At 40.9% G+C, this 27,788-nt stretch overlaps 3 protein-coding genes and 1 long non-coding RNA gene across 11 annotated transcripts; 2 read left to right on the top strand and 2 right to left on the bottom strand.

The window, feature by feature from the left end:
- Window positions 1–5,185: 5,185 nt before the first annotated feature.
- Window positions 5,186–7,017, bottom strand: LOC132914922 (uncharacterized). Of its 3 annotated transcripts, XR_009659727.1 has the most exons (4): window positions 6,572–6,715; window positions 5,781–6,433; window positions 5,523–5,723; window positions 5,193–5,438 (listed from the first exon to the last, which is right to left on the bottom strand). It is a non-coding gene; the product is annotated as an uncharacterized LOC132914922 (long non-coding RNA). The 3 variants fall into 3 exon arrangements; XR_009659726.1 differs by having other exon boundaries at window positions 5,186–5,438; window positions 5,523–6,433; XR_009659728.1 differs by lacking the exon at window positions 5,193–5,438 and having other exon boundaries at window positions 5,529–6,433; window positions 6,572–7,017.
- A 697-nt stretch (window positions 7,018–7,714) lies between these two features.
- LOC132914812 (GTP-binding protein 128up) lies at window positions 7,715–10,455 on the top strand. Its single transcript, XM_060974227.1, has 8 exons — window positions 7,715–7,894; window positions 8,224–8,389; window positions 8,502–8,632; window positions 8,714–8,953; window positions 9,153–9,321; window positions 9,638–9,767; window positions 9,891–10,013; window positions 10,095–10,455. Exons 1-8 carry the CDS (start codon window positions 7,853–7,855, stop codon window positions 10,195–10,197), a joined length of 1,104 nt encoding a protein of 367 aa, XP_060830210.1. The 5' UTR covers window positions 7,715–7,852; the 3' UTR covers window positions 10,198–10,455.
- On the bottom strand, window positions 10,450–15,977 carry LOC132914810 (centrosomal protein of 131 kDa). Of its 4 annotated transcripts, none has more exons than XM_060974221.1 (11): window positions 15,887–15,977; window positions 13,668–14,131; window positions 13,503–13,596; window positions 13,300–13,414; window positions 12,785–13,226; window positions 12,476–12,693; window positions 11,642–11,801; window positions 11,313–11,569; window positions 11,044–11,215; window positions 10,805–10,968; window positions 10,450–10,724 (listed from the first exon to the last, which is right to left on the bottom strand). In XM_060974221.1, the coding sequence occupies exons 2-11, from the start codon at window positions 13,953–13,955 to the stop codon at window positions 10,586–10,588; spliced, it is 2,049 nt and encodes a 682-aa protein (XP_060830204.1). In that variant the 5' UTR covers window positions 13,956–14,131; window positions 15,887–15,977; the 3' UTR covers window positions 10,450–10,585. The 4 variants fall into 4 exon arrangements, with proteins under 4 accessions (XP_060830204.1, XP_060830202.1, XP_060830205.1 ...); XM_060974219.1 differs by lacking the exon at window positions 15,887–15,977 and adding an exon at window positions 15,190–15,851; XM_060974222.1 differs by lacking the exons at window positions 13,668–14,131; window positions 15,887–15,977 and having other exon boundaries at window positions 13,477–13,604.
- Window positions 15,978–16,422: 445 nt separating this feature from the next.
- On the top strand, window positions 16,423–27,128 carry LOC132914811 (basic-leucine zipper transcription factor A). Of its 3 annotated transcripts, none has more exons than XM_060974225.1 (5): window positions 16,423–16,924; window positions 19,398–19,494; window positions 20,264–20,437; window positions 22,537–22,895; window positions 23,193–27,128. In XM_060974225.1, exons 1-5 carry the CDS (start codon window positions 16,913–16,915, stop codon window positions 24,090–24,092), a joined length of 1,542 nt encoding a protein of 513 aa, XP_060830208.1. In that variant the 5' UTR covers window positions 16,423–16,912; the 3' UTR covers window positions 24,093–27,128. The 3 variants fall into 3 exon arrangements, with proteins under 3 accessions (XP_060830208.1, XP_060830207.1, XP_060830209.1); XM_060974224.1 differs by having other exon boundaries at window positions 23,190–27,128; XM_060974226.1 differs by lacking the exon at window positions 16,423–16,924 and adding an exon at window positions 19,246–19,336 and having other exon boundaries at window positions 23,190–27,128.
- Window positions 27,129–27,788: the final 660 nt, after the last annotated feature.

The raw sequence follows: 27,788 nt of genomic DNA, 5'->3' as shown, positions 1-27,788 counted from the left end.
GAGCGATCGCGAACCGATAAATCGCGGAAACAATTTTTCCAATGTGGTAAGCGAGGGGATCAAGAGAGACGAGATTTATATTTTTCGTTCCAAGATGGATAAGTATCTTTGTACGGAATGAGCTTACAATGCACATAACATAGGTATCTATCTTACGATTAATTAAGGCTAAAACGCACGCATCCCACGATGTCCCATGGTGTTCCTCGATGTCCCACGTTGTCCCACGATGTCCCACGATGTCCCCCGGTGCCCCCGCGGGGGGGTATTAGTCCAGTCTAGATCACCAAAACTATTTTGGATGATCAAGACCAGACTATATTCAAGTAGTTTTTAGCTTGATATCGTTTTTCAAATAATAATACTAATATTTAAAATTGTAGTTGGTGTATTATTATTTGGAAAACGATACCAATTACCGGGACCCACCACGAGGAGGTAACTACGCTCGGGTCCCATTTACATAAACAGTTTTTAAGCATTGAAAGCAGAGATGTAAAATTATTTTATAACAAAGAAGTAGCGTGTATTGAAATTTATTAATTAGAATAGCTGTAGTACGTGGATCTGCAGAATCATACTTGATTATTGAACATATCATCGAAGAAACGAAACCATGCAAGATAACAATTGTAGTGCGAATGGGTGAATGGTGAGTTGTCGCTGCCTTCGATTAAATTGCACTTGCTTCCTTCGTTCCACGAATACGGGACTGTTTCCTTGGTTTCGAGCAGACATGGAAAATTACATCCCATCCATAGACACTCAATAGGTACACTCTGCGTTACCATTGTTTTTATATGAAATAGTGAAATGAGAAATGAAATACTATATTTAAAATTAAAAAATAATGCTGTATAGAAATAAAATAGCACTTCAGGGACTTGAAAGATTTCGTAAATATTAAATAAAACGAAATAAATCATTAATTTTCTCTCTACGAATTGATGGTATTCATTTAAATCAATGAATATAGAGTTGCTTCCAATTAATGGTACAACTGTTATAAATTAAGAGCATCATTACTTTGAATTAATGGGAGGATATGGTTATAAATTATTGGTATAATTGTTAAGAATTAATGGAGTAATTGTTTTAGTTTAAGAGTCATAAATTAATAGCTTGAATGCATAAAATAACAGTTTAAATGTTGTAAATTAATAGTTTAAGAGTTATAAATTAAAGCTTGAATGTTAGAAATTAATGGCTTGGATGTTATAAATTAATGGCATAAATGTAATAAATTAATAGCTAAAATGTAATAAATTATTGGCCTTCTTAAGGTTGTTCGGTGTATGTGGAATTAAAGAAACGCGTGGGTAAATTGTAAGGTATTGTAAGTACATATATTGTGAATATTAAAGTTCAAAGTGTGGAATACAATGTAAGCCGATCCAGATCCTCGCGCTAGCAATGTACCCTGAGACCAAAAGAACCGCCGAAAGCAACGTCGCACGTGTACCGCTTATGGTCTGTCATCGACGCATTCTTTTGTCTACGCGCTATCGATGACCTCGGTGCTTGAGAAACCGAAGACCAGATGTAGAGTTTTCTTAGAAGTGGCGATCACTTCAACAGGCCTAAATGTTAGAAATTGACGGCTGAAATGTTGTAAATTAATAGTTTAAGAGTAATAAATTAATGGATTAAATGTTATAAATTAATTGCTTAAATGTTACAAATTAATAGCTTAAGTGTTGTAAATTAACGATTTAGATGTTATAAATTACCATTTCAATGTTATTGTTAATATTTTTTGTTTATTTACCGTGTATTTAAGTTCTTCTTCGATATTCACTCTCCGACAGTTCAGGCACTAAAGAGCTCGCGCGGCACTTCCGGGTTCCCTATATACCTTTACAAAGTATCGAGATGTCAATCAAAGGGTAACGATCCTTCGACAAAGCAAAAGACGGTTTTTCCATTATAACAAAATCAAATTGAACAATTTCTTAATTTTTATTTTAAATTGGCGCCTTCAACGACTTAATACGATATCCATTTTTATCATTTTAATAGTTTCTACAAGCTAAGACTATATTCACACTTCTTTGATACTAGTTTTCGACTATCAATTAGTCTGAACAGAAAGGAAAAGAAAACCTAACGGCAGTCGATGACGTTACTGTGAAATAAGTTAAGGTATTAAATAATAAACGCTCTTGTATTAAATATTCTTTTTTCTTGAATAACACCTACATCACTGTAGGTGATATTTAAAATTCTTATTTAATGCTTACTTAAAAGTCAGGTTCCTTTTTAATTCCACTCAAGTTAAACGAGTAAATTTACTGGTTATGGTAGTAAGAAGAAATGGCTCCTTTTTCTTCAGTAACACCGGCATCGATGTACGTGCTACAGATATTAATTATATAGCGAATAATATTCTTCGTTAGATCTATCAAAGGATTTATTAGGCTACTAGCAAGAGAATTATTGATTACTTAAAGAATGGTTTGATTGTTATAAATTAATGCCTCAAATGTTGTTAATTAATGTTTCCATTATTATAAATTAATAGTTTAATTGTTATGAATTAGTTGCTTAAATGTTGTTAATTATTGGTTGGATTGTGATAAATTAATTGTTCGAAAGTTGTTACTTATTGGCTTGATTCTTATGAATTAATGGTGTAACTGTTATTAAGTAATGGATTAAATATTACAAATTAATGCTTTTATTGTTCTCAAGGAATGGTTTAAACGTAGTTAATTAACGGTTTGATTGTTATAAATAAATGGCATAAATGACATAAATTAATAGCTTAAATTTTATAAATTGATGGCTGAAATGTTATAAATTAGTAGATTAAAAGTTAGAAATTAATGGCTGCAATTTTATAATTTAATTGTTTAATAGTTATAAAAATTATTCTAAATAAAATAATTATAAATTAATAGCCTAAATGTAATAAATTAATAGCTAAAATGTAATAAATTAATAGCTTAAACCTCATAAATTAATAATACAACTCTGCATAACGTTGTGGAACACTGTTTAACGATGTCCAACACGGTCGAATGGTTTTCCAACCCTGCTGAACATAGTGGAACGCTCTCCAACGATGTCCAACCCTGAAGAATGGTTTTTCAACAATCCACAACGTTGTGGAAGGCTCTCCATTGATTTCCAATCCCGCAGAATGGTTTTCCAACCCTCCACAACGTTGTGGAAGTATCTCCAACGATTTTCACTCCCGCAGAATGGATTTCCAACCCTCCACAACGTTGTGGAAGTATCTCCAACGATTTCCTACCCCGTAGAATGGTTTTCCAACTATCCAGATCGTGGTGGAAGGCTCTCCAACGATTCCTAATACCGCAGAATTGGTTTCCAACACTCCACAACGTTGTGGAAGGCTCCCCAACGATGTCCAACGCCGTAGAATGGATTTCCAACCCTCCACAACGTTGTGGAAGTCTCTCCAACGACTTCCAACCCCGTAGAATGGATTTCCAACCCTCCACAACGTTATGGAAGTATCTCCAGCGATTTCCAACCCCGTAGAATGGTTTTCCAACCCCGTAGAATGGTTTTCCAACCCTCCAGATCGTTGTGGAAGGCTCACCAACGAATTCCAATACCGCAGAATGGTTTGCCAACCATCCACAACGTTGTGGAAGTATCTCCAACGATTTCCAACCCCGTAGAATGGTTTTCCAACCCTCCAGATCGTTGTGGAAGGCTCTCCAACGATTTCCAACCCCGTAGAATGGATTTCCAAACCTCCAGATCGTTGTGGAAGACTCTCCAACGATTTCCAACCCCGGAGAATGAATTTCCAACCCTCCAGATCGTTGTGGAAGGCTCTTCAACGATTTCCAACCCCGTAGAATGGTTTTCCAACCCTCCAGATCGTTGTGGGAGACTCGCCAACAATTTCTAATACCGCAGAATGGATTTCCAACGCTTCACAACGTTGTGGAAGGCTCCCCAACGAGGTCCAATTCCGTAGAATGATTTTCCAACCCTCCAGATCGTTGTAGAGGGCTCTGCAACGATTCCTAACACCGCAGAAATGTTTTCCAACCCTCCACAACGTTGTGGAAGTATCTCCAACGATTTCCAACCCCGTAGAATGGTTTTGCAACCCTCCAGATCGTTGTGGAAGGCTCTGCAACGATTCCTAATACCGCAGAATTGTTTTCCAACACTCCACAACGTTGTGGAAGTATCTCCAATGATTTCCAACCCCGCAGAATGGTTTTCCAACACTCCAGCTCGTTGTGGAAGGCTCTCCAACGATTTCCAACCCCGCAGAATTGTTTTCCAACCCTCTACAACGTTGTGGAACGCTCTCCAACGATATATAACCCCGTTGAATGGTTTTCCAACGCTGTCCCACGGAATCCGACGCTGTAAAACGGTTTCCCACGTTGCAGTCCAGTCTAGATCATCCAAAATTCTTTTCGCGGCTTTTGGTGACCCAAACTGGGCTGGTGCGTAGTTCTTCGCTTGGTATCGTCTTCCAAAGATTAATCAACTGGTTAATTTTTACAGCTCACTTTGTCTAACAGGAGTTGAGATACCTTCTCGCAGGATTCTAAGCTCCTGTTACTTTCCCGCAGTTCCAGCCGTCTTCCATAGATGGCAGCATCGATCGTACACGTCGATAATTCAGTTAGTAATAATTGTCCACGACGACCCCTCGTCACCCAGAGGCAACTCCGTCAATTTTTGCATGATTTTCGCTACACGTAGTTAATTTACGATCTTTTGTGCACGAAGGACTTGGCACAGAATCTAAGGATGCTCCTGTAATTCTTTGGAGAGTGACTTAATAGGACTTAAAATAGGGGTTGATAGGACGCAAAAGGTTGACTATAATAACCAATCGTGAAGTTGGCCAGTGGTCAACTTACAGTCACCTATTTGAGGGCGAGAAGGATTTATATAATATTTGGACACGTAACAATTGCAGATATTTTACAACATTGTTAAATTTTGCAACTCGGCAGAATATTTTATACAGATTAATAAACTTTCTCAACTTCGTTGCAAGCACATACCGCTGTTGTAATTGTAATATCCGGTAGAATTCCGTCTATATTGGGGAATCTGTCGAATGCTTATGTCCTTACCTATCCACATGCCATACCTATACCGACCGGGTACGGTACTCTTCTTCTCTTCCTTACCACACCTACCAAACCCCACAACAAAATACGGCCGCTTTCACACTACCGCCAGTTGGTTTGGACACGCTAAAAAACGGGGAAAAAACACCGGAGTGTAAAAACCACCCCCCTCCCGCCTCCCGCAAATAACAACAGCAGGAATCTACAGTCTCGAGAATCGAACACACCGCACCAAAAGTCGAATACGAATCCGACATTTTACCAGGGAACTAACCGGACTTTTTACGTGTTGCTTACTTAAACATACATTTCTGCTTAATCCATTTCTTCCACAATCACGGCTCTTTTTTTTTCTCTTATCTTTGCGGAAAAAAACAGTTTAGATACATCCTATTATCCTATACCCCTCTTATTTCCATTCATCAGCCATTCTCCAGTTACAACAATTACATTTGTTTCTTCTTTAGCCTTGACTTTTTCCTTTCTCAAATAACATTAAGCCTTTCAATAATTTCCTTTCTCTCTATTCCCTCCTGCTCGACCTTCTTTTAACAGATACAATTTCTGTTTCCTGTCTGTGTCCGTAATGCGCCATAATTCTCATCCACCCTTACAAACAATCCGCCCTAATTACCTCCATATTTCCTATAATTCTATATAATTACTAGCTTTAATAATACCATTCTATATTATTACTAATACATTTCATTCCATTAAGTGGAATTCATTTAACGTTAATCACTTTCCATATAGTATCCGTATAATTACAAGATTCCAATCGTGTGCTTCCTTACTAATATATTTCCAGATTATAATTACTACCTTTTGTAATGGTGTTCCATCCCATTGCTCGATTCCATTGTACATTTCACAATTACACCTTTCTTAACGCAACCATATTCTTAACCTTTCAAAACTATTCTATCTGTCATCCTATATTTTTTAACCCTAATTTCGCAGTTTATGGTTAATGGTCAAATAAACAACGCGCACACATATATCTCCTAAATGCATCTTTACCTATTCTTTAGTCTTCTAGAAACCAAACAAATCCGTTCTTCTACCATTCACAAAATTATATTGCCTTGCATATTACCTATTATCTATTCTATTTCCACTTCGCAAATAAAGCTCAATTACTTCTCTCTTTTCATTCCTTTCTTACTTGTTTCAGATTTTCTCGCATCTAACCTACAATAATGTTTTTTACATATTTGAAACATTCGCGCGCTTCTTCTTCTTCCTGTCCTTCTTTATTTCAGCCTCCTCCTGCTGCTGCTGCTGCTTCTTGTTATTCGTCACAATCCATTTCCCCTGTGTTGCACCACCACATCTATGCTCGCCGACAACTTATACTAAGAAAAACAGATCGGTATAACCTATAACCGATATGACAACTATTGGGTTGACAACTAAGTGATTGGGGATTTTGTCATTACCACCAAATCACTTAGTTGCCAACCCAATAGAATTATCCTCAGCGTTATATTTACCTGGATCTACGATCAAAACGTATCTTTATGTTACACTTCCAGATACAAAAATATCTTTAAGCATCTCCAACCGTGTAAAACTCTGCATCCGTGGAACATGCGCTCCTCAGACAGCCAAATCTTTTGACAAGACTAAGACAAGATGTCGGTCATAAACCACGTAGCGTTCAGATCGACCATTCCGTCCGATAAACTATTCTAGTAGAAATATATTCTAGTACTTTCAAATAAACTTTTCCTGTCTTCCATATAGTTTCGGTATCGTCTTGCCAGAAGGCCAAATTTCCAAAGTTCCCCTCACATATTGTTTAAGAAAGTGATATATAATACCAGACATAAAAATATCGCATACAAACTTTCCATGACATTACTTTTCTCCGATGATAACGATAACATATATATAGCCAACCAAGGACATCGATCTTTGCAAATATACTGAAACTAAGGCTTAAAACTGACTTTGCAGCTTAAAATTAACATTTAAAACTCAGGCTTAAAGGTAACGTCTAAAACTAAGACTTCCGACAAAGAATAAGTTCGTCGTTTTTATCTCAGAACTAAAACCTACTTGACAGTTAAAGCTAAACTAAAGGTCAGATATTACATAGATACTAACTTAAGGCATATTATTACGTTCCAGCGAAATTTTCCAACTATAGCTATAAACAACTTTGGCAAATCGATTCTTCTATTTAATAATTTAATATTTAAAATAATTGTACAGGGAAGCTTTCAACTTTTCGTTTTAAATTAAACGATGCGTCTTTGTAGAAAAATCGCTCACAAAATAGACTTAGTCTAGATGAGCTAAGTCAATGGACTTAACCACCGGCTGCGTAATATTTTTCATCGAGCAACTGCCCGAGAAATAGAAGCAAGTATAAGGAGTTACAGCGCATACCGAATAACAACTCTATAGCTTTTATCGACACACAGCTCGACGCGCACATTTTCCCTAGAGTCGCCACGTATCCGCTCTCATTTTGTCCATAAATTTTACATCTACTTCGTATTTGAAAACTGGCCTTAATTTTTGTATTATTATTCGCTTCTCTGCAATCCTGCGTGCGTGCGCGCGCGCGCGCATATGTGTGCCGTGTATGTAGTGAAACATGTGTTTTAACCTGTCAGCACGTGGAAGGCCTATGCAGTAACATATATATGTATATATATATATGTATTTCGATAGTTTTGTAATGGAAGAACGCGAAAGGGCTTAAAAGAAACTTACTTAACTTAAAGTATATCGCGTGTTAAAGGAGGTTCTCGTTTTCTATCAATATGAGTACCATATTGGAAAAGATCGCCTCGATCGAGGCCGAGGTAACCTTTGTTTTACCTTCGTTTGTTTCACAGCGGCGTGCAAAAATTTCCATCCACAATTAATTTTTAACTTTATGTTCTAAAAACCATATCTAAAAGAATTACAAGTAATATTGTATAATGAGGATGTGATAAGTAAAAGAAAATAGTATAATACATGAAGGTTATATATGAATAATAAATAAATATTTGTATGCTTAAAATTCTTTAAAACGCTGCTTTTAAAATATAAATTGAACATTTATCTGTTATTTATTTGGAAATGTCTGCAAGTCGCTTTATAATCACACTCTATTGGCACATTTATTGTAATATATCCTTGTTTGTAGATGGCTCGCACTCAAAAGAATAAGGCTACGTCTGGTCATCTCGGTTTGCTGAAAGCCAAATTAGCCAAATTAAGACGAGAACTTATTACACCGAAAGGTGGTGGAGGTGGTGGGGAGCAAGGTTTTGAAGTAGCTAAAACTGGTGATGCTAGAATAGGTTTTGTTGGTACGTAATAAGGAAGTCAAAATCTAAAATCTGAATGCATAAAGCATAAAGTTTAGAAACAGCCGATGGAGCAATCTTTCATTTCGCTTTGCTTGTTCCACAATGATTATAGGTTTTCCTTCTGTGGGTAAATCTACGCTTTTAAGTACTCTTGCTGGTGTTTACTCCGAAGTTGCAGCATACGAATTTACAACTCTTACCACTGTTCCTGGTTGTATAAAGTATAAGGGTGCAAAGATACAGGTTCCCAATTAGTTACGACTATTTTACCATAGGTATACCTTTATATTATATGTGGTATGAAACGTCAAATATATCTTCCAGTTACTCGATCTACCAGGTATCATTGAAGGCGCGAAAGACGGTAAAGGACGTGGGAGACAAGTAATTGCAGTTGCAAGAACTTGTAGTTTGATATTTATTGTTCTGGATGTACTGAAACCGCTTGGACATAAAAGATTAATAGAGCACGAATTGGAAGGTTTTGGACTTCGTTTAAATAAACAGCCACCCAACATTACTTTCCGCAAAAAGGATAAAGGTGGCATTAATTTCCAAACCACGGTAATTGAACGGCAGGGAGAGGAGCAACGTAGAGAACTACACGTGATACGATTCGTTTTAAATTTTGTACGACTTAACTGTCTCTTTGTATATCTTTCATTGTATCGGACAGAATCATGTGTAGTTTTTGTAAAATGGTTAGATAGTTGTGTGCAAGACTTTGTGCAAGAGAACTTAAGACGGTTGTATTATGTTCCAGTGCGCACAATCGGAACTCGACTTAGAAACAGTGAAAAGTATTCTGTCCGAATATAGAATACACAATGCGGATATTACTTTACGATATGATGCCACATCCGACGATCTAATTGATGTTATCGAGGGAAATCGCGTTTACGTACCGTGTATTTATTTACTCAACAAAATAGGTAATTGCATTCGTGCGCGCGCGTGTAAGATGATTTAATCCTACTGTATTCCTTGATTCATTTTCGGCCAAATTATATTTTTGTATAATGTTAGACAATTTCTTAAATTTGAGGAAACTATGAAAGAACTGTTGTTGACAGGCGTCAGTTTTCCTTTGAATTTTGTACTAAAAATTTGTTGTCAATATTAAAAGTTTTTGTTTTCGTCGACACTAAAACTGAGATAGATAGATATATACAAAATTTGATGACTACAGCAGGGTTAAAATGATAGAGCTTGAATTACCGATGAGAATCTTCTTTATTTGATTTCTAGATCAAATTAGCATCGAGGAACTAGATATAATTTATAAAATACCGCATTGCGTTCCTATTTCTGCTCATCACAAGTGGAACTTTGACGACCTCCTTGAAAAAATGTGGGAATACTTACAATTGGTCAGAATGTAAGTAGTATTCAGGTCGATTGATTTCACTAGTTTTTTTCTTTTCCTTCTTTTTTTCTTTCCCTTTTTTAAATAATAAATCGTGCGCAATAATCGATGCGTTTATTTGATTCTGATATTTAGCTATACCAAACCGAAGGGTCAACTGCCGGATTATAATTCTCCGGTAGTATTAAACAGAGAGAAACGGACGGTTGAAGATTTTTGTAATAAATTGCACCGATCTATCGCAAAAGAGTTTAAGTAGTAAGTATTCGTTCTAATTGTATTACTAATGATTTATTTTTGACTACCAACACATATTTTATTTGTTTATCTTATTTTTAGTGCCCTTGTGTGGGGTTCGTCTGTTAAACATCAACCACAAAAAGTCGGAAAAGATCACGTATTATGTGACGAGGATGTCGTACAGATTGTAAAAAAAGTATAATTTTTATCAAATATCCCGCGTACAGTTACTATTAATTATTATTGAATAGATTTTTTATAGACCGTCTTCTGTAATTGAAAGTATCGTAGTTTTGGAGTTTATTTTGTTTTGGTTCGTACAAAAGTATGAAATATTTTGGTCAGAATAATGTAATACGAGATATAAATGTGTATATTATACGAATAATATTAGAAATGGCTGAAAATGAAGTTTTTATCGAATAAGTGCGTAAATTATTAATAGGTACATAAGTCATTTGAGACGGTTTTATTTATTTTATACGAAATGCATACCTAATCCTATCCGCATAAGTAAAAAAAGAAAAAAACAAAAAAATACACATATGATCGAATCATTCACAAAACAGCAACAACAACAACATTGTTATTCATAAAGTTTTCAAAATATATTCCCTTCTCTGTTGGTCCAATAACTTTTCCAAATGTTGACATTTTAATTTGACGTCATCACGTTCTTTGGTCAAATTTTTGATCGTCAGTACCTTTTGAGTCATTATCAGTTTAATTCTAAAACGTGAAAACGGGGTGTACTTGGTAAGATTGATAAGTACCGAGGTATTAATTTACATGATCAATTAAGATCGAACCTGCTGTGTAATTGAGCCATCGAGGTGTCTCTATTCGCATTGATACGAGTGATTTCATGATAAAGCGAAGCAATTTTCTCCTCCAGTTCTCTTTTCTCTCCTTCGATTTCTTGCCTCGCTAATTTTTTCGAGTTATCTCTTTCCATACTTAGCCGCTTGATTACCTAAAGTATACCCGTTCGGTAGCCAATAATTGCTGCACGACGAATTTCCAATTTCCATTTTAGAAAATATCCTACCTCGTTTGCGTTACTTAACTCGGATACGTATTCCTGCAACTTGTTCTCCGCGTGCTGCAACTGAACATTGGTTTTCTCCAGTTTATCCTTCGTCTGCATTAACTTAGTTTTATGAAGCTGTTCGTTATCTATCGCGGTTTGCAAGTCCATTTCGTACTTGTCCCTTAAAGATCTGAAAAGCGGCACGATTGCGAGCGCGCGCGCGTGTGTGTGTGTGTGTTTTGATGGTCGGTTGGGCATCGAACGAGAATCAATCGCAAATTACCTACCTGAGCTTGCAATCAACGTTTCGTTCAAGAGTCGATCTTTCGTTTCGAAAATCTTTTTCTAATCGTTCGATAGCAAGTTCGATTTGTCGATCCCTCTCCTTGTTACACCCCTCTTTTATCTTACTCTCGGCTTGTTCAATTCGTAAGTTCTGTTCTCTCTTGTAATTGACCAACCAAGCTTCCCACTCAGCCTTCAGCGATTCTTCGAGAGTCTTCTTCTCGTTCGAGTGTTGCTGCTTCAGAGTCTCGACCTCGCTCTAAAATTTCACGTCGATTCAAAGAAATCGATGGAATCAACAGATATTCGAAGCTTTCGGTTCGACCTCCACCTGATACTGCGAATGATTTTTTTGCAAACTGGCCTGCATTTCAGCTTCTCGTTTAGCTTGTTCCTTGGTGAAGTTCTCTCTGTCGCGTTGCAACTCTTGGAAAAGTTTCGTTTGTTGTCCTTTAAATTGGCTTTCTTGCTCCTCCAGCTGCTCTTGGTATCTAAACGGCATAAAGATCAATTGCACAGCATTAGTCTAGTCTTTCAGAAGCGAAAGACACAATGGCTTGCGAAACTATTCATACGCTTATCGGCATCTTTTACGAACATAATACTCGTGTTATACGGAACATTTTGAAACGTTATTAGCGTTTTAACGGCATCCAACTATCATGATATGGTATTGGTAAAAATTGTTAACGATTCTGAGAATGTATACAGAAGTTGCAAGATATTTGGTACGAGTATATATTTTGCAGAGATCGCAAAACTATTTAAAAACAAGCAATAGTGCACGACATTGATAAGTCTTAGTTTAATATTCAATAGGACGATCTTTAACGTTTGTTAAAGATGTTTTATATAAAGTTGTTGTTATATAAAGTTGTTGTATGCTTAAGGTGACTATTAACGCTGTATATTAATTTTTTACCAGCTATAAGTTTACAGCAAATATGTTGAAAAACCTCTACGTATACATATATAAGTACACAGTTTTCCGACTAGGTTCAAATTTTGCCGATATGATCATAGCAGTCGCGTCTCATTGGCATTGATAAAATTTCAAAATGTTTTTATGTATGTAACACGTCGATATAAACATACAAGTTTTCTATATGTGCAAGTGGACGAATTGTTTCGCGGGCCACTGTACGTCTAAAAATTAATTCTACACCTGGTCCACAATATATTCTTTTCGTTGGCCAACATTCTCTCGTGACTGGCCATCAATTCTAGACGCAGTTGTTCCAGCTGTTGATTAGAATGGCGTATTATACGGAATTCGGTATCCTGTAGTTCTTTCATATGTATATTTCTTAGCTTCTGAATTTCCTCGGCGTGTTGCTCCGTCATATTACGTAACTCGGGTTCCAAACCTTTCACAGTCATTTCCTTAAAATCGACGGATCAAAATTATAAGTCGTTGAAGACTCTGATAAGCTTGGTAGCGATGCATCGTATAAGTAAACCAGATAGTTAGAACCTTGATCTTTGTCGTTCTGGCCTCTATCCATCTCTCCCGTTTAATCTTCTCAGCCGCGGCAAAATGCTCTTTCGCTCGTTGCAACTCTACCGTATGCCTCTCCGTTGCAGCCTTCAAATCCCGTTGCATTTTTATTTCGATCTCTTTCACCTTTTGCGCCAACGAATTGCATTTCTCGGTCAAATCGGTTTTCTCTGAGATCAGCTGCTCGATAAACTTTTGATGTCTTTTAACTATCCCCTTGTATTTCTCGTCCTGTTGCTGCAGTTTGGAGGCGCTGCTTTTCCTCTGACTTTCTAACCTGTCGCAAGACAACCTCCTTTCCGTCTTTAATTGTTCTTTCAAGAGCGATATGGTAGCGTTCTTTTCTTCCAGTTGCAGCTGCGCCGTAGCTAAATCCTCTTTAAACGCATGGTGGCTATCGTTAGGAGCTGGAACAATGCTAAGAACAAAAAGAGTTTCCAAGTGTCGATTTGCAGGCGGGTATAGCATGACTGACTATACCCGCTACCTACCTATCATAGTTCACGACAGTTTTGTTAGGCAGTGGCTGCAGGTTACCAAATATCTCCCCAAATATGGTGGTGGCGTCTACCTCTGGTATGTCTATCTTGCTATCATCCAAAGAGCCTGTCGAATGCATACATATTTCTATAGAAACACAAGGAAACAACGCGAAAAGCTCTGAATACCGATGAAACACATTATTATCAGCTACCCTCTTCGAGCTTGGCCAAAAAAGACATTAGGTCGTCGTACACAGTTCCGTTTGCTACATATTTCTCTTCGGACTCGTCTTTCTCTGGTTTCAGCTGCAATTAGAAAGTTTGATCGATCGGATCGAACCAAGCGGATAGAAAGTTGATCGCATCGTTTCTCGAACCTGTAACTGGTCGATTTCTGGAATCGTCACGGCAATGTCTTTCTCGAGATCACTGATCATACTGCAAAGCTGCTCGAACGAGCATGCAGTCGATTCGACGAAGTTTTGATTGCAGTCTGCATTGCCCATTTTCTCCGTGATGACATTAGGATCATCGTTGATTTCTCTTCTCTCGTACATAATATTCTCCTCTGTGAGTTTCTTTTGTCTGGACTCGACATATTTCGATGGGAGAGACTTGTTCACAGGTGGTTTCCCGTGGATCTTTGGATGATCGATGTTAATCATAAAATACGAAACAAGGATTTGCCGTTGTTATGAAAGTTCGAGCAGGATCGTATTGACTGTCCAAGAGTTTTTCACCCCTGGTTCATAGGTGCGTTTGCGGTTGTCAAGACAATGTCAAGGTAACGCGATCAAACAACTTCACCACTTTCGCTTTGGATAGAATAACTAGTGGAAGACTAAAACGAAATTCCATTTGATCGCAGACTTTATCAACTGGCTCACGAAAATATTTCGATACTTACCTTACCATAGAAATGTTTCAAGTACATATCGTATTCGCGTTATATAAAACATTTTGAAATTTCATCAGCACTGCAACGAGACACGACTATCGTTATTATAAACGGTAAAATTTGACACCAATCTCAAGATGTATATAGAAATTATAAAATATTTATCGTGTCTAAACATATGTTTGTGAAAAATTAGAATGCAACATGAACAGAAACCATCTTAAGCGTATAATAAGCTAACTAAGTTAAATATGTTCTCACCGAATGCCGTTTATTAAACCGACGTTTATTAAAATATAATTCATTGTTTGAATAGTTTCGCGGTATCTGTGAAACATGTATTCTTCCACTAAATATCTTGAAATTTCTACGTATACTTTCCGATTTGTTTCAAAACTTCACCAATACAGTCGAACTCTGATAACACGAACCTCTGTAACTCGAAAACCCCTATAAGACAATATAATTTTGTTTACTCCAGAAGAGTCCGACTCTAAAAGCCGTAATAAAATTTACTTTAACCCGAATATTTTGTCACATGTACAGATACATTATTTTACCTTGAATTTAACTCGAATTTAAATAGAATGTAGGATAGCCAGATCTCTGCAACTCCAAGTGTACCTATAGCTATGCTGTGTGTGCCAAAGGATATGAGAAATCAATCGTTCCACATTGTCTCCTTTCTTTTAATTATTACACGATTGTTTCAAACAACATAAGACGGCATCAAGCCGTCTATCCCTATATCTTCGCTCTCCGACCACGTGCACGGTGACCATGGTGAATGTAATTGCGCCTTCGTACAAAGTTCCCCCGTGTCGAATTTCCTTTCACCCGGAAATTTTGATAAATCGAAACCTCTATAATTCGAAGATTTTAACTCTTTCCTCGACGTTCCATCACTGTTACAAGTTACCGAGGTTCGACTCGACTATAATCACGATAGTCAAATGTTATAACAGTGCTAATGAAATTCCCAAATGTTTCGTATAACGTACGCGATATATGCACGAAAGATGTCTGCAAATGTTTGAATATTTGCGTGAGCCGCGTATATTTGTCTTCGGCTAGTACACGACAGTAAGAATATTTGAACGATAAAGATAAACGAATAAATGGTGGATGAAAGTAGGGATGGATAGCAGAAAAATGATTCGTTGCAGCGATCGCGATTGCCGCGCGTATCCCCTTGTCGCTAATTGTCCGTCATCAATACTACGTATACTTTATCTTTTACATATTTGTGTTTAGGTTCTTTAGCATTATTTGTTTTATTTCCATCACTTTGTATCATTTTTCAATACTTTAGTGTTTTCAATTTCAGTTCGTGATAACAATGCAGTGCGCGTCGTTGTGTATGCTGTATTTTGTTTAAGAATATATCGACGGGGCAGAGGGTAATGCAGAGCTCGTACGTTATCGCGCTGGTGATTGCTAAAGGGTTGCTAGAGTGCAGGCAGCACCGTTTGGGGCGACATGGCGAAGTGGGAATAGATCGTAGGGAACACGAGGAGATAGTGGTCGTCAGTCGGAAGAGAGTGGCGCGCGTGGGGCGAGGTTCCTGCGGGTGAACTCGTGGTGAGAAAGAGAGCCGAGGGTGAGGGCGAGAGCGAGGGCGAGGGTGAGGGTGAGGGCGAGGGCGAGAGCGAGGGCGAGGGCGAGGGCGAGGGCGAGGGCGAGGGTGTCTGTACGTACACCGAGAGAGAATCGATCTAAAACTAGGAGTCGCCGCAGTAACCGCTGGGAGGAAGCCACTGTTACAATTTGCCCCCATATGCGCTAGTGAAATCTTAGATCGGGTAATTGTACGGCGAGAGAGCAGCCAGAATGAGGTGTTCCCGCGAGGTGATCGCTCACGTTCGGCCCGCACGTTGATTCGAACTCACGCGATACGCCACGCCGATACCAAGCTAATACAGTGCAGAAATCCACCAAACGATTCACTCCGAACTGAGGTTCTACACCGAAAAGAGAATAACAGACAAAGATAGAGACAGGGCGGGAGGGAGGGGGAGAGAGAGAGAGGAAGAGGGAGAGAAACCGACACTGATAGAAAGAGAGGAAAAGTCACGAGGAGCGCGCCAGAGACAGATAGATCGACTGCGAGAAGCGAGAGAAAGAGAAAGAAGTGGAAAAAGGGGTAGAGATAGATAGATAGAGAGAGAGAGAGAGAGAGAGAAGCAGGGAAGGATAAATACAGACAGACAGACAGACAGATAAAGAGAGGGTGGAAGAGAAACAGAGATAGAGAGAGGGAGAGAGAGTAAGAGCGAAATCGTGAGTGTGAGAGACGGAGAAGGACGAAGAGAGGAAGAGAAACGGTGTCGCATCGCAAGGTGTTTCGGTATACGGTGCACGAGACGGAGAAACGTTCGTAAGAAGATCACGAGAGGTTCGGGTCGAAGGAAAAACAAGCAGGCGGGCAGACAGAGAGGCGAAAGACCAATAAGAGAAAGGGCAAGAAACGCGCGGATCCAAGAAAAATCGAGAGAAACGGGCCGAGAAAGAGAGAGAGAGTGAGAGAGAGAAGAAGAAGAAGGAGCGGGAGCACAAGAGAAAGAGAGAGAGAGAGAGAGAGAGAGAGCGCGCAAGCAAGGGTGGGCGGACAGTAGTGCACGAGAGCATCCCGTCGCCACGATAATGCGACGTGCAGCTTCTTTGCTCGTTCCTTCTGAATAAGTGCTTGGTGGGACGGTCCCTTACCTGCAGGGATATGACGTAATGGCAAGAGAGGTACGCATTTCTATTACATTCTCATATTCTCATTACCGATCGTATTTGTACAACCGCGAGCTCGTTGCATCCACCGCCTGTCCTCTCCTTCTCATCTCTTCATCTCCGTAGCCTCGAATTTTTATCCCGAATTTTTCCCCGCGATCCTACAAGACGATCTCGTCCGCTCTACTTTTTATTATCCTCCTAATGTACGCGCCTTCCTCGCCAGTGTACCATCCATGTCGAAATGCTTGTCAATCAGTTACGCATTCGCGTCACAGACTCATGCGTACGCACGCATAGATTATGATAACCGTACAATTTTGGTAAACGAAAATATCGCATACCTTCCGCTACTGGTGCATTCGTCTACGTCTAGATTATCTAGTGCTCGTTCGCGTTCGTCCACTTCCTATGTCTTTCGATCGTCGTTCTTATCCGCGAAACGCTATCCTGTATTTCTCTTTCTCTCCCTCTCTCTCTCTCTCTCTCTCTCTCTCTGTGTTTCTCTCTTTTTCTTTCTGTCTCTCTCTTCCTCTTTCCCTCCCTCTCTGTCTCTGTCTCTGTCTGTCTGTCTGTCTCTCTCTCTCTCTCTCTCTCTCTCTCTCTCTCTCTCTCTCTCTCTCTCTCTCTCTCTCTCTCTCTCTCTCCCTTTCTCTCCCGAGATTCAGACTGATCTGACTGCGTACGCTGGTCAGCGCAGCTGCCCTTTTAGGTTATGCTTTCTTTCCGTCCGCGAAATCCCTTAGGATCGGCGTGGCCTCGATTGCGGTGTGTAACGGTTCGGAGCGTTTAAGCGATTGTTTACCAAGATCGTGCCCCGGAGGAAACTGCATCGAGTGCAATTCCGTTGCTGGACGAGAGCAACACGCCGAACGAGGGAGAGTGCGGCTGGCCCTGGTTACCGAGATTCTCTGCGTTTCTTGCACCTCCTAACAGTGTTTTTACCACTGCTTCGTTTCATCCCCTTTGTATCTTCCTTACTTCCCTAGCTTTCGATTTTTCTTTCTTCAGCCTTTCTCTTTCCCCTCTTTTCGTTTCTCCCTTTCTTTTCTTCTTTTTTTTCTTCTTTCTGACGGTTTATCCGAGAATGATTGAATCAGGTCAGTGTTTTCGACCATAAGTTGCGCCTGCGTCTGCGCCTTGTTCACTTTGCGCCTCCCTGTTGAAAACTAGGGACAACCCAAACATAATATTCCTCTTTGGCTCGCATTATTCTAATATCGTTTGCGAGTCCCTGTAGCCCGATCCAGAGACCCCTTAACCCCGATAATCGAGTAATCGCTACCCTCTCGCGTTCTCGAACTCTATGCTCTGCGTTCGATCGTGTAGCCACACTCCTAAGGTGTTTAAGAAAAAAAAAAGTACGTTTGTTTTACTTTGTGATAAGCCATCGAATTCCTTGATGTAGGGCCCGCTTGTAGGCCAGTGATGTTCTCAAGAATCGCAGGAAAATTTTGGCAGAAAGCAAGAATTTTCGCTTCTTTCTTTCGTTCCACTTCTAAATTCGCGCTACGATCTGAAAGGATACAAACTGTTATGCCGTTCGGTTTTTCTTGAGACAGTCGATACCGGCGCGACAAATTTTACTCCAATCTGTAGGATAACGGACTTGGGAGACTGTTTTTGTTTGGTCCTGTATGTCCACGTTTGTTCTACTTTTGTCCAACAACGTTGGCTGGTGTCGTTTATCATCGAGTACACCAGACCGACTAAAATTTCGAAAACTCTTCCCTGTGGGCACTCTCGTAGTGACACGTTGTGTACGCGTTCTAAATAAATTCTCAAGGAGAACGTTAAATTTTTTCCCGTGATTCTCTCGCTCGTCGTCTCTCGCCCAAGAGTGAAAGACGAGAAGAAGAGGGACGAAAACGTGAAAAAAAAAAAAAAAAAAAAAAAAAGAAGAGAAGAAAAAATATGTAGCGCGAGCTGTTGCAAGGATATATAGATATTCGATAATAATTTCCCAGGCGAGGCGCGCGAAAGGCTTTGTTTATAGTCTGTTCTACTTAGTTACCGCATATAAAACACGTAGGGTAAATTACTTTCCCGTTGACCCGGTGCCTGACACTCCACTTAACATCTAGGCGATAAGCATTTTCCACGGCGGCTCGCACGCGGTTTTACAGTTTCTTTACACGCAATTACATCTCGTTTAAAGCGATTCCCTCTCATTGATAGACCTACTATTTTCCAATACTATTTTCCAGGACTCAACCAGCCTGTTTCTCTCTCTCCGGCCTGTTTTCGATTCTAACTCAACGAATTCCTCGGGCATTGACCGCCACGTGAACGCGCCAATCACCCAAACTGACTTTCTTCTGTGTGCCTCCTTTTACCAAACTCTATCCTTAGCGCCCCTCTGCGAATCCTTTGTCGTGTTCTTTACCTTTACCTTGTCTTCTTGATCGTGTTTGTAAAATGAAACTGGTAGGTTTCTCGCGCAATCGCGTGACTCGAACGCAAACTGCATCGGTTAATTTCTGTGCAGGAGTTACGGAGCAAGAGACCTTTTAAGATATGGGACAGCTGGCGTAACGTAAGAAAGGGACTGTGTGTTAGCAATTTCGAGGAACTGATACACCAGGGTAAGAAGCGAGCGTGCCCTCTGAAACCGCTAGCGAAAGTAACGACTCGCTGGTGCTCGCTGTGGAAAGTATACATAATGTATCTCGACGATTCTACCTTTGCTCCGAACCGGAGCCGCCTTTGCTTCGATGCTCGATTTCTCGCGATAAGCGCCGCTCTGATACACGACAATTTATATACATAACGTGATTTCTTTCTTTTCACGACACACAAGATATTGGATTACTGGTCGCAAGGTATCGCTTTTTTTATGCAGAACATTTATTCGAATCGAAGCGAATCGAATCGAATCGAATCGAATCGTCGCCGCCCGTTGTCGGACAAAGAGAGAGAGAGAGAGAGAGAGAGAGAGAGAGAGGAGAGAGAGGGAGTGAGAGAGGGGGAGAGAGGGGGAGAGAGGGAGAGAGAGAGAGAAAAAAAAGATAACGGATAACACGATCACGAAGCGTTTCGTACGAGATCTTGAAGAAAGAACTGTAGGCGAGGAAGATCGTGAATATTCTTTTCACCGAGAGAGGCATCTACCATCGAATCGAATCGAATCGTATCGAATTAACCCACAGATTCGATTCGAACATCGTGAGACACTCCTCTCTCGAACAGCGGATAAATATTACTTTGTTCGTTCGTTATTTCGCCTCGGTCTACCCTTCTTTCTTTTCATTCCTTCCTATCGTAGTTCGAATCGACGGTACAACGTAACGCTGTCGATCGATCATGTTCCAGGCCGACTAATCGCTGTTTCATTCTTTCTCTCTTCTATTTCAGGTAAGGAGAAATTGGGCGTGCCTCAGAACGAGAATGTCTCCGTAGTTCTGGAATCGGACGGAACGCAGGTCGAGGACGGCGAATATTTTAAAACCCTAGCAAATAACACGATCCTGTTGTTGTTACGGCATGGTGAACGCTGGTGTCCAACTGGGGTCGACATCATACGCGCCGGTACCTATTCGTAGAATAACCAGTATCTGCCGTGCATAAGTATCAATGATACCTGCTGGTCGAAACGTTGATATTTTTATCGTATTTTCAACGATATGGTAGAAGAACGCGCTCCTCTATCTATTAATTCTTCTTACTTCTTCCTATAACTGCGATCCTAAGTGAAACTTCCGTTAAATCGAAAATGAAACATGCTATACATTCCACATTCATCACTGATAAATAGCTGACGCTTCATCAAATCTATAGAAGCTTGTAAAATGTAGTTGGAAACACATATCCTGCTTGTTCTAAAATTTCAACGTAGATACGATTAAAGCCGCTTAACTCGGATGTAACTGTAGATGCAATTTTTATCCACTTTCGATTATTGCTTCTTTATATATACCAGTTGTTACTGATTACTAAATACCAACTACTGCTTTTATCAATTTCTGCTAACCGTATATGGTTGCCGTGGACAAGACGATAGGCGGAAATTCGATAAAAAAATTTGAAGCGTGCTTTATACGTTTACGATACATTGAAAGCGTTCAAGTACCTATGCACGGTAGCGTGTCTTGACGGAAAAGAGAGGGAGAACCGAGAAAACGCGAGCTGATAGGATTAACCTATAAATTAGAGCATAGACCGCGAATAGCCGTAAGAGTACAAAATGAAAGGATTCCGTGAAAAGTAGACAAACAGGATGATCGAAGCGATTCGTCGAAAGCCAAGAAAAGACACACCGTATTAATAAGATATTCCACTATCTATGCTGCATTCTCTCTCGTCTTCCTTCCTCGCTTTGAACGCGATCAGGCTTTACCACCGCTTTCATCTCTCTTCTCACGCGGTCGGTAAACAGGTTGTAAATAACTGGAGATACTCTCCTGCTAAATATCTAGAGCCGAATTATTTTTACAGATAAGCAGGAAAAGGGCGACGGGAGGGAGGGAGGGAGAGAGAGAGAGAGAGAGAGAGAAAGAAGTATAGCTTGTCCCGATCGCAAAGTGACGTGTCTTCTTCCAACAAATTGATCGTCGATCGATCGTAGGGCAAAGCGTTTTACATCAGGCAGCTATAGTTGAAATCGCCAGATCGTCTAACCAAAAATAGACGAATAAGCAACTTGTGATTGAACGACCAGAAGTAGATTCAAAGTAGTGTCAACTTGGTTGACAGGGTATTTGCACGGTGGAATTTGAACAGAAATGAGATTGCTCAATGCAAATGATGTTTAAGCACAACGTCGATCAAGTTGAAGGTTGTAGTCGTGAGAAGAAGAAATATTCGTCCATTTTTTATCCGGTTGCGACCTGATCGCTTCAAGCGTAGTTGCTTAATGTAATCAACCGACAGCTTAAATCTCATTTACATTAGGTAACGTTTTGTCCACCGACTAGATCCACTCTAAATTGTTTGTAAATTCGCCGCGTAAACACATTGACAACCAAGTTGTAGCGACTTGCGGTCGTTCGTTCGGAAGAAGCCTACTCGTCGTTCATATTTTTGGTCGAATGACCTGGTAGTTACTTGATGTACATGTGGCTCGAAGTTTCGCCAAATTCCAAGTATCTAACGTCGGATGAAAAGTTGCCTAACGCAGTTAGGGGGTTTTTGAAAAACGAAACATTTGTAAAGCTATGTAACGTAATAACGGTGGCAACGTCAGCGTCGACGTCAGGGTTGTATGTCGCGGTCGGATCACGGCAAAGTAAGTTTCCCGATGATAATAGCGGGGCCAAGCAAGGGACGCGAACCCTACGTGAATGGAAGACGGAGTATCGATTCATAAGTAGAATAAGACAAAAGTACAGATTCGTTGAAGAGGGCGATCGGATAACGATTTGTTCCGTGAACAAAGTGGATGGTGTACACGGCACGGCGGCCACGTTGGCTACCGCGTATCCGGCAACGAGCCGGAAAAAGATCGATACGCGTTCATCGTGATGTACTTAGGCGAGGCAAGGCATACATGACATGTACCTTCTTGTTGCGTATCGCGCTGATTGGCTGTATCGGTATTCACATATGTAACCAACGGTGGAAATAGGATAGATAGAGCGCCGCGTATGAGTCTAACACGCTCTCACGTCCCGTGTGTCTATTGATTTCAGCGATTTCGGCAATTCCGAAAATAGTCTGCGAAACGATCCACGCCCTGGAGCTACACGATGAGACGCCGTCGTGGAAGATCATGGACAATAAGGGACGAGTCACGGTGGTGCTGCACTGGGATCAGCGTTCATCGACGTCGTCGCAGGCGCAGCAACAGCAGAAAGGTCAAGATGTGCAGGCCTCCAAGTATTCGCCGACTAAGAAAACCGACCTGAGCGGTAGTCAACGGCCGCCCTTGGTCATCCAGACCAGCCTGGACAAGCTCAACTATGCAGGGAAGCTGGGTCACCTGGCGGCAGAAGTTGGTCCTAGCCGCTACACCAGCCCCCATATCACTGTGATAAATCATGACGACATGGTACGAGATCGTGACTATTTTTTATCTCGAGCTCTCTTTTCACTCTGTAGAACCGATTCACGCGAGGTTTCCGGGTAACGAGTCGATTTCGATGGCGCAGGAGACACCGAGCGCCAATGTCACGTTCCATGGAGATCCAGGACGCTGTTAAGCTGCACGATTCGAGCCCGGAAGCCTCGAACGCGTCGAGTCGCGGTCGCGTCTACCGACGTCGATACACACACAGTAGTAGCCTCGAGAAATCCTCGAATCTTCGATCTATTCAAACGATTAAAACCGCCGTGGTAACGACAGCAGCAGCAGCAGCAGCAGCCGCAGCTGCAGCCGCAGCCTCAGTCGCAGCCTCACGGGATCCCAGGCCGTCTGGTGAAGCAGGGTACCAACTCGTTCGACAGCACCACCATCCATATCCACACGCCGGAATGCTCGAACCATATTCATCAGCCGGTAGCGAGGAACGGGAGCCCTGTCAACGGAGCGGACGGCGGTGCCAGCGGAGAATGCGACTTCCATTGTTGTGCCCTTCACGAGGAGGGCCGTAGAATCGCGGTGCACAAGTCGGTGGCTACATCGCCGATCCAGGATGCCCAGCATCAGCAGTATCAGCAGCAGCATCATCATCCGCATCCGCAGCAGCAGCAACAACAAACGCAGACTCAAACGCCCTCGCCTCAGCCACCTTCTTCTCTGTCGGACGGGACAAGACGAGCAGGCCTGAGCAAAGGTCACGTGAGATTCTGCGACACCGCGGACGAGGAGTCGAGCTCCCGACTTTCCGGCAACTCGGCTGCCAGCTTTCATCTTCATCATCATCATAATCATCATCAGGAGCACGACAGCTCCGAATCCGAGACCGAGAATACGATCATGGAGGACGAGATCGTGACCTCGGAGAAATTTTTACTGCTCATCGATCAGCTCACCGTAGACCAGAAGCACTTAAGCATCAAGGACATCGGTATCATCCTCGAACGGCTCAGCTCGAAGATCCTCGATGTCGAGCGGCTCGACCGCGAGAGCGAGAGCGAGGAGTGTTACAACTGGACGATTAAGGCTATTATTAGGGGAGACGTGTTGCGGGAGCTCGGAGTTATTTACAATGGAAATTATTACGCGATCTCGGAGCATCCTGGATATAAGGAGGAATCCGAGGAGAATAACGAAGATAACGAGGAGGAGGAAGAGGATAGACTTTAATATGATGCTGTTTTACTAGATAGATAGATAGATAGATAGATAGATAGATAGGTAGGTAGGTAGGTAGATAGGTAGATAAATAGATAGATAGATAGATAGATAGATAGATAGATAGATAGATAGATTATACACCTATTAATGGTTATTATTAACATAGTACGTATCGAGCTGCAGGAAGGGGGAAACGTTTAAAAGGGCGAAGAACGCGAATGAAAAACACGGGAAATAGAGGAAGGTTCAATCGGCGGAGGGTCGGACGCACGAACATTCTCAGATTTTTTGATAGAAAATCGGGTTTGGGTAGGAAGGCCGGGGATGACGATAAACGAGCGGCAAACGTGATTTTTTTCAAAATGTTTTCATAATAAAACGAAGGTCGCGTTATAATAAAAAAAAAAAAAAAAAAAATCGTACGCTACCTTGTAAACTTAGTTCTAAAAACGGTTGTTGAAATATGTACTTATTAAATAGTATATATACTTGTAGGAAACATTTTTGGGATTACGGACGTTGACTCCGTAACCGTCCACAACACTGCCCTATCTAAAGAACAAAAAAAAAAAAAAAAAAAAAAAAAAGCAAAAAAAATTCAGACCTAGAGAAAGGAAAGGAGGGGAATAAGAGGAGAACGAAACAAGATAGAGACTCAATCTGTTTGTGGCTGTCTGTCGAGCTGTTCTGCGTTGTTTTTCGTCCCGCTCGATCTACGACGACGAACCGACGGAAACTAGAACCGAACTCTCGATTGAACGTCGCGAAACACAAATACGTAGAGAGGCAAAGAGATAGACAGATAGATGGATGAGAGAGGCAAAGAGTAGAACGACTACACTCGATGATCACGAACGGCCAAAAATTCGTTTCTGATCTAGCGTGGAAAATGCGCCGTGTCATTGAAAAGAAGAATGCAGATCCAGCAGAAAAAGGCACAAGAAAGAGAGAGGAAGATCGAAAAGAAAGAGGATATGTACACCTCGATTTATTCGTCGTTTGTCATCGATGTAAATTCTCCTAAGATTCACGAGCAAAATCGTGATTTGCGTAGCAAGAGTCCCTTGCAGTCGGAATCGGACTGCATTCCACTGTGCCAAAGGATTCTCGTTCCCCTTCGATCGTCAGAGCGCGAGCCGTTTCAATCGAAAGTCAAGCTACAGATAGCCTCGAGAGTTTCGTTCGAAGGAGGTCGTTTGAAATGAAAATTTTGTTCCTTGTCAGTTTGTAAGAAACGAATTAAATCAACTGCCCGGCTCTCGCTATGTATAACACACGGTACACGTACTATGACATGCGACGCGTTGTTTCATTCACGTACGTTACACACCATACATTATACATGCACATACACATAGAGACATACGAAGTACAGTCGTCTAACACACAGAGAACACATGCACGCGATACGGTATATAGAGAATACGGAAGACCTCATTCAGGATTTACGTTAGCGATTACGCTACGATAAGTGATACCGATACATAAGAGAATTAGTCGCGCCACGGACAAGTTTATCCGGCGTACTCCGTGAAACTTTGCAATTTTAATATATTTCTATTGTAAGTATACTTGACACTGCGAACAAGAATACGACGAAAAATATTCGATAACGTATGTAGCGAAGGCGTCGTGCAAAGAAATCACACTTTATACATAACGTGTGTGTATATATATATATACATACATACATACGTACGTACATACATATATACATACATACATACATATACATATGAATATATACCTAAATTACTGCTCCGTAAAGAGAGCTTGGTGCTCGGGATAAGAACCAACGGGGTAAAACTGCACGTATGTGTACGTTGCATAGAAAGAACAACGTTTGGTTCAGTTCGTTTGGTTTTCCGGGTGAGAGCCGTTTCCTTGTGGCATGGTCTTCGCGTACCTCGTTCCGTCCTCGATTTTCTCGCGCGTTACGTTTCTTGTATCGACTAGGGGGCTAGATGCGAGGGGAACTCGACCGAACGAGGAGGACGAAGCGTAAAGGTACGAAAGGCAACGAGGATGAACGAAACAGCGAGAGAGTACAAGTTCGAATGCGCGCCTGTGCGAATCTTCCGTTATGCGAGAACGAGTGCGTGTCTGAAAGAACGGAACGAGAAGACCAAGAAGAAGAAGAAGAGAGAGAGAGAGAGAGAGAGAGGGAGGAAAAGTGCGAGAAAGGGTATAGAAATAAAGGGAAAGATGAAGAGAGAACGAGATAAAACGAAGCGCGTCTTTTGTTGGGCGAAATGTCACTTCTCTTCTCGTACCGACGGATGCTCTTTTTTTTTAGTCTGATTCAGTGGAACAGAGTGTGTTACATGTGCTTTTATGAATTTAACGCTACACGACTTGTGCATCTCCCGAGGGATGTTTCTACCGTTCAGAACCCGTTTGCAGGTTTTTTCGTATCGTAGTGCCACTTTAAATATTAATAAATAAATGAATTATTAAAACTGAATAAACAAACGGATAAATAAATAAATGAATGAATAAAACAATAAGAATAATAAAGATATAATAATAACAACAACAACAACAACAACAATAACAATAATAATAATAATAATAATAATAATAATAATAAAAAGGAATAAAAGGATTGTTATAAGTTGTAACTGTTGTTTTTGGTATATAATGCAGGTACTATATACCCATTGAAAACGAACATGGGGCCTCCGTCATTCATTTACGCAGACCTCATCCTTAAATCCTTCGCGCGCTACGAGGCACACACGCGCCTTCTTTATCGGATTTTGCCCAGGATGGCATACATGTTTTGCGATTTTTTCCCGTGCTAGACGATTCGCCCCGAAGCGATTCCTGCCTTTTCTTTCTTTTTTTTTTTTCTTTTTTCTTCTTTTTATTCGGCATTCTTCGTTTCGAGACAAGGGATCGAAGAAGATCGATCGTGAAACGGGAAGTCAAGCGAGGCTGACGGGGCACGCGGTTACGAAGGGGTGAGGAGAATAGAGGACATCGAGGCGGAGAATATAAGTAACCTCGCATTACGATTACCTCTGTATATCTGCATAGCCGAATTACGGGAAAAGGCTAACGAAGAATAGAGAAAAAAGGAGAGTGAGTGAGCGAGCGAGAGAGAGAGAGAGAATGAGTGCGCGCGCGCGCGCGTGTGTGCGTGTGTGTGTTTGCGACAAAGCGAGAGAAACCATCGAATCGATGTATCTACGTTTTCATCGCTTGTCATCTTTTGCCGCGTAGCGTATTTAAATTAAATCCTAACGATTGATACACCGATTGATCATGATAAGGTTTACGCGAGGACAAGAGTGCGAATAAAAAAGGCAAGGAAAGAAGGAAAAGAAAGAAAAAAGGAAAAAACGAAAAATGTAGAGAAGAGAAAAGGAAAGGAGCGATGGGGAAAAAGATTGAGAACGAGTCTTCCCTCGTATGAGATGAGGCGCCGCGTGTGCGTGCATTCGCGTGTATTCGCACGCGTGCACGTAAGTTAAACAAGAGCTATAAGGAGAAATAATCACAATTTACAATCCTACTATGCACTGTCAAAATGAAACATAAATTAAAGTAGCGCGAGTTAAGGTTTTTTAAGCGTTAAAAACGATGTACTGACTTTTTTAATGACGTTTTATCGCGTTACGGAGTACTAGACACACACACACACACACACACACACACACACACACACACACACACACACACACACACACACACACACACACA

Source organism: Bombus pascuorum, chromosome 15 (assembly GCF_905332965.1).
Source record: "Bombus pascuorum chromosome 15, iyBomPasc1.1, whole genome shotgun sequence".
Taxonomy (NCBI): domain Eukaryota; kingdom Metazoa; phylum Arthropoda; class Insecta; order Hymenoptera; family Apidae; genus Bombus; species Bombus pascuorum.
Note: the sequence above shows the minus strand (reverse complement) of the source record. Positions and strands in the feature narration are given on the sequence as shown.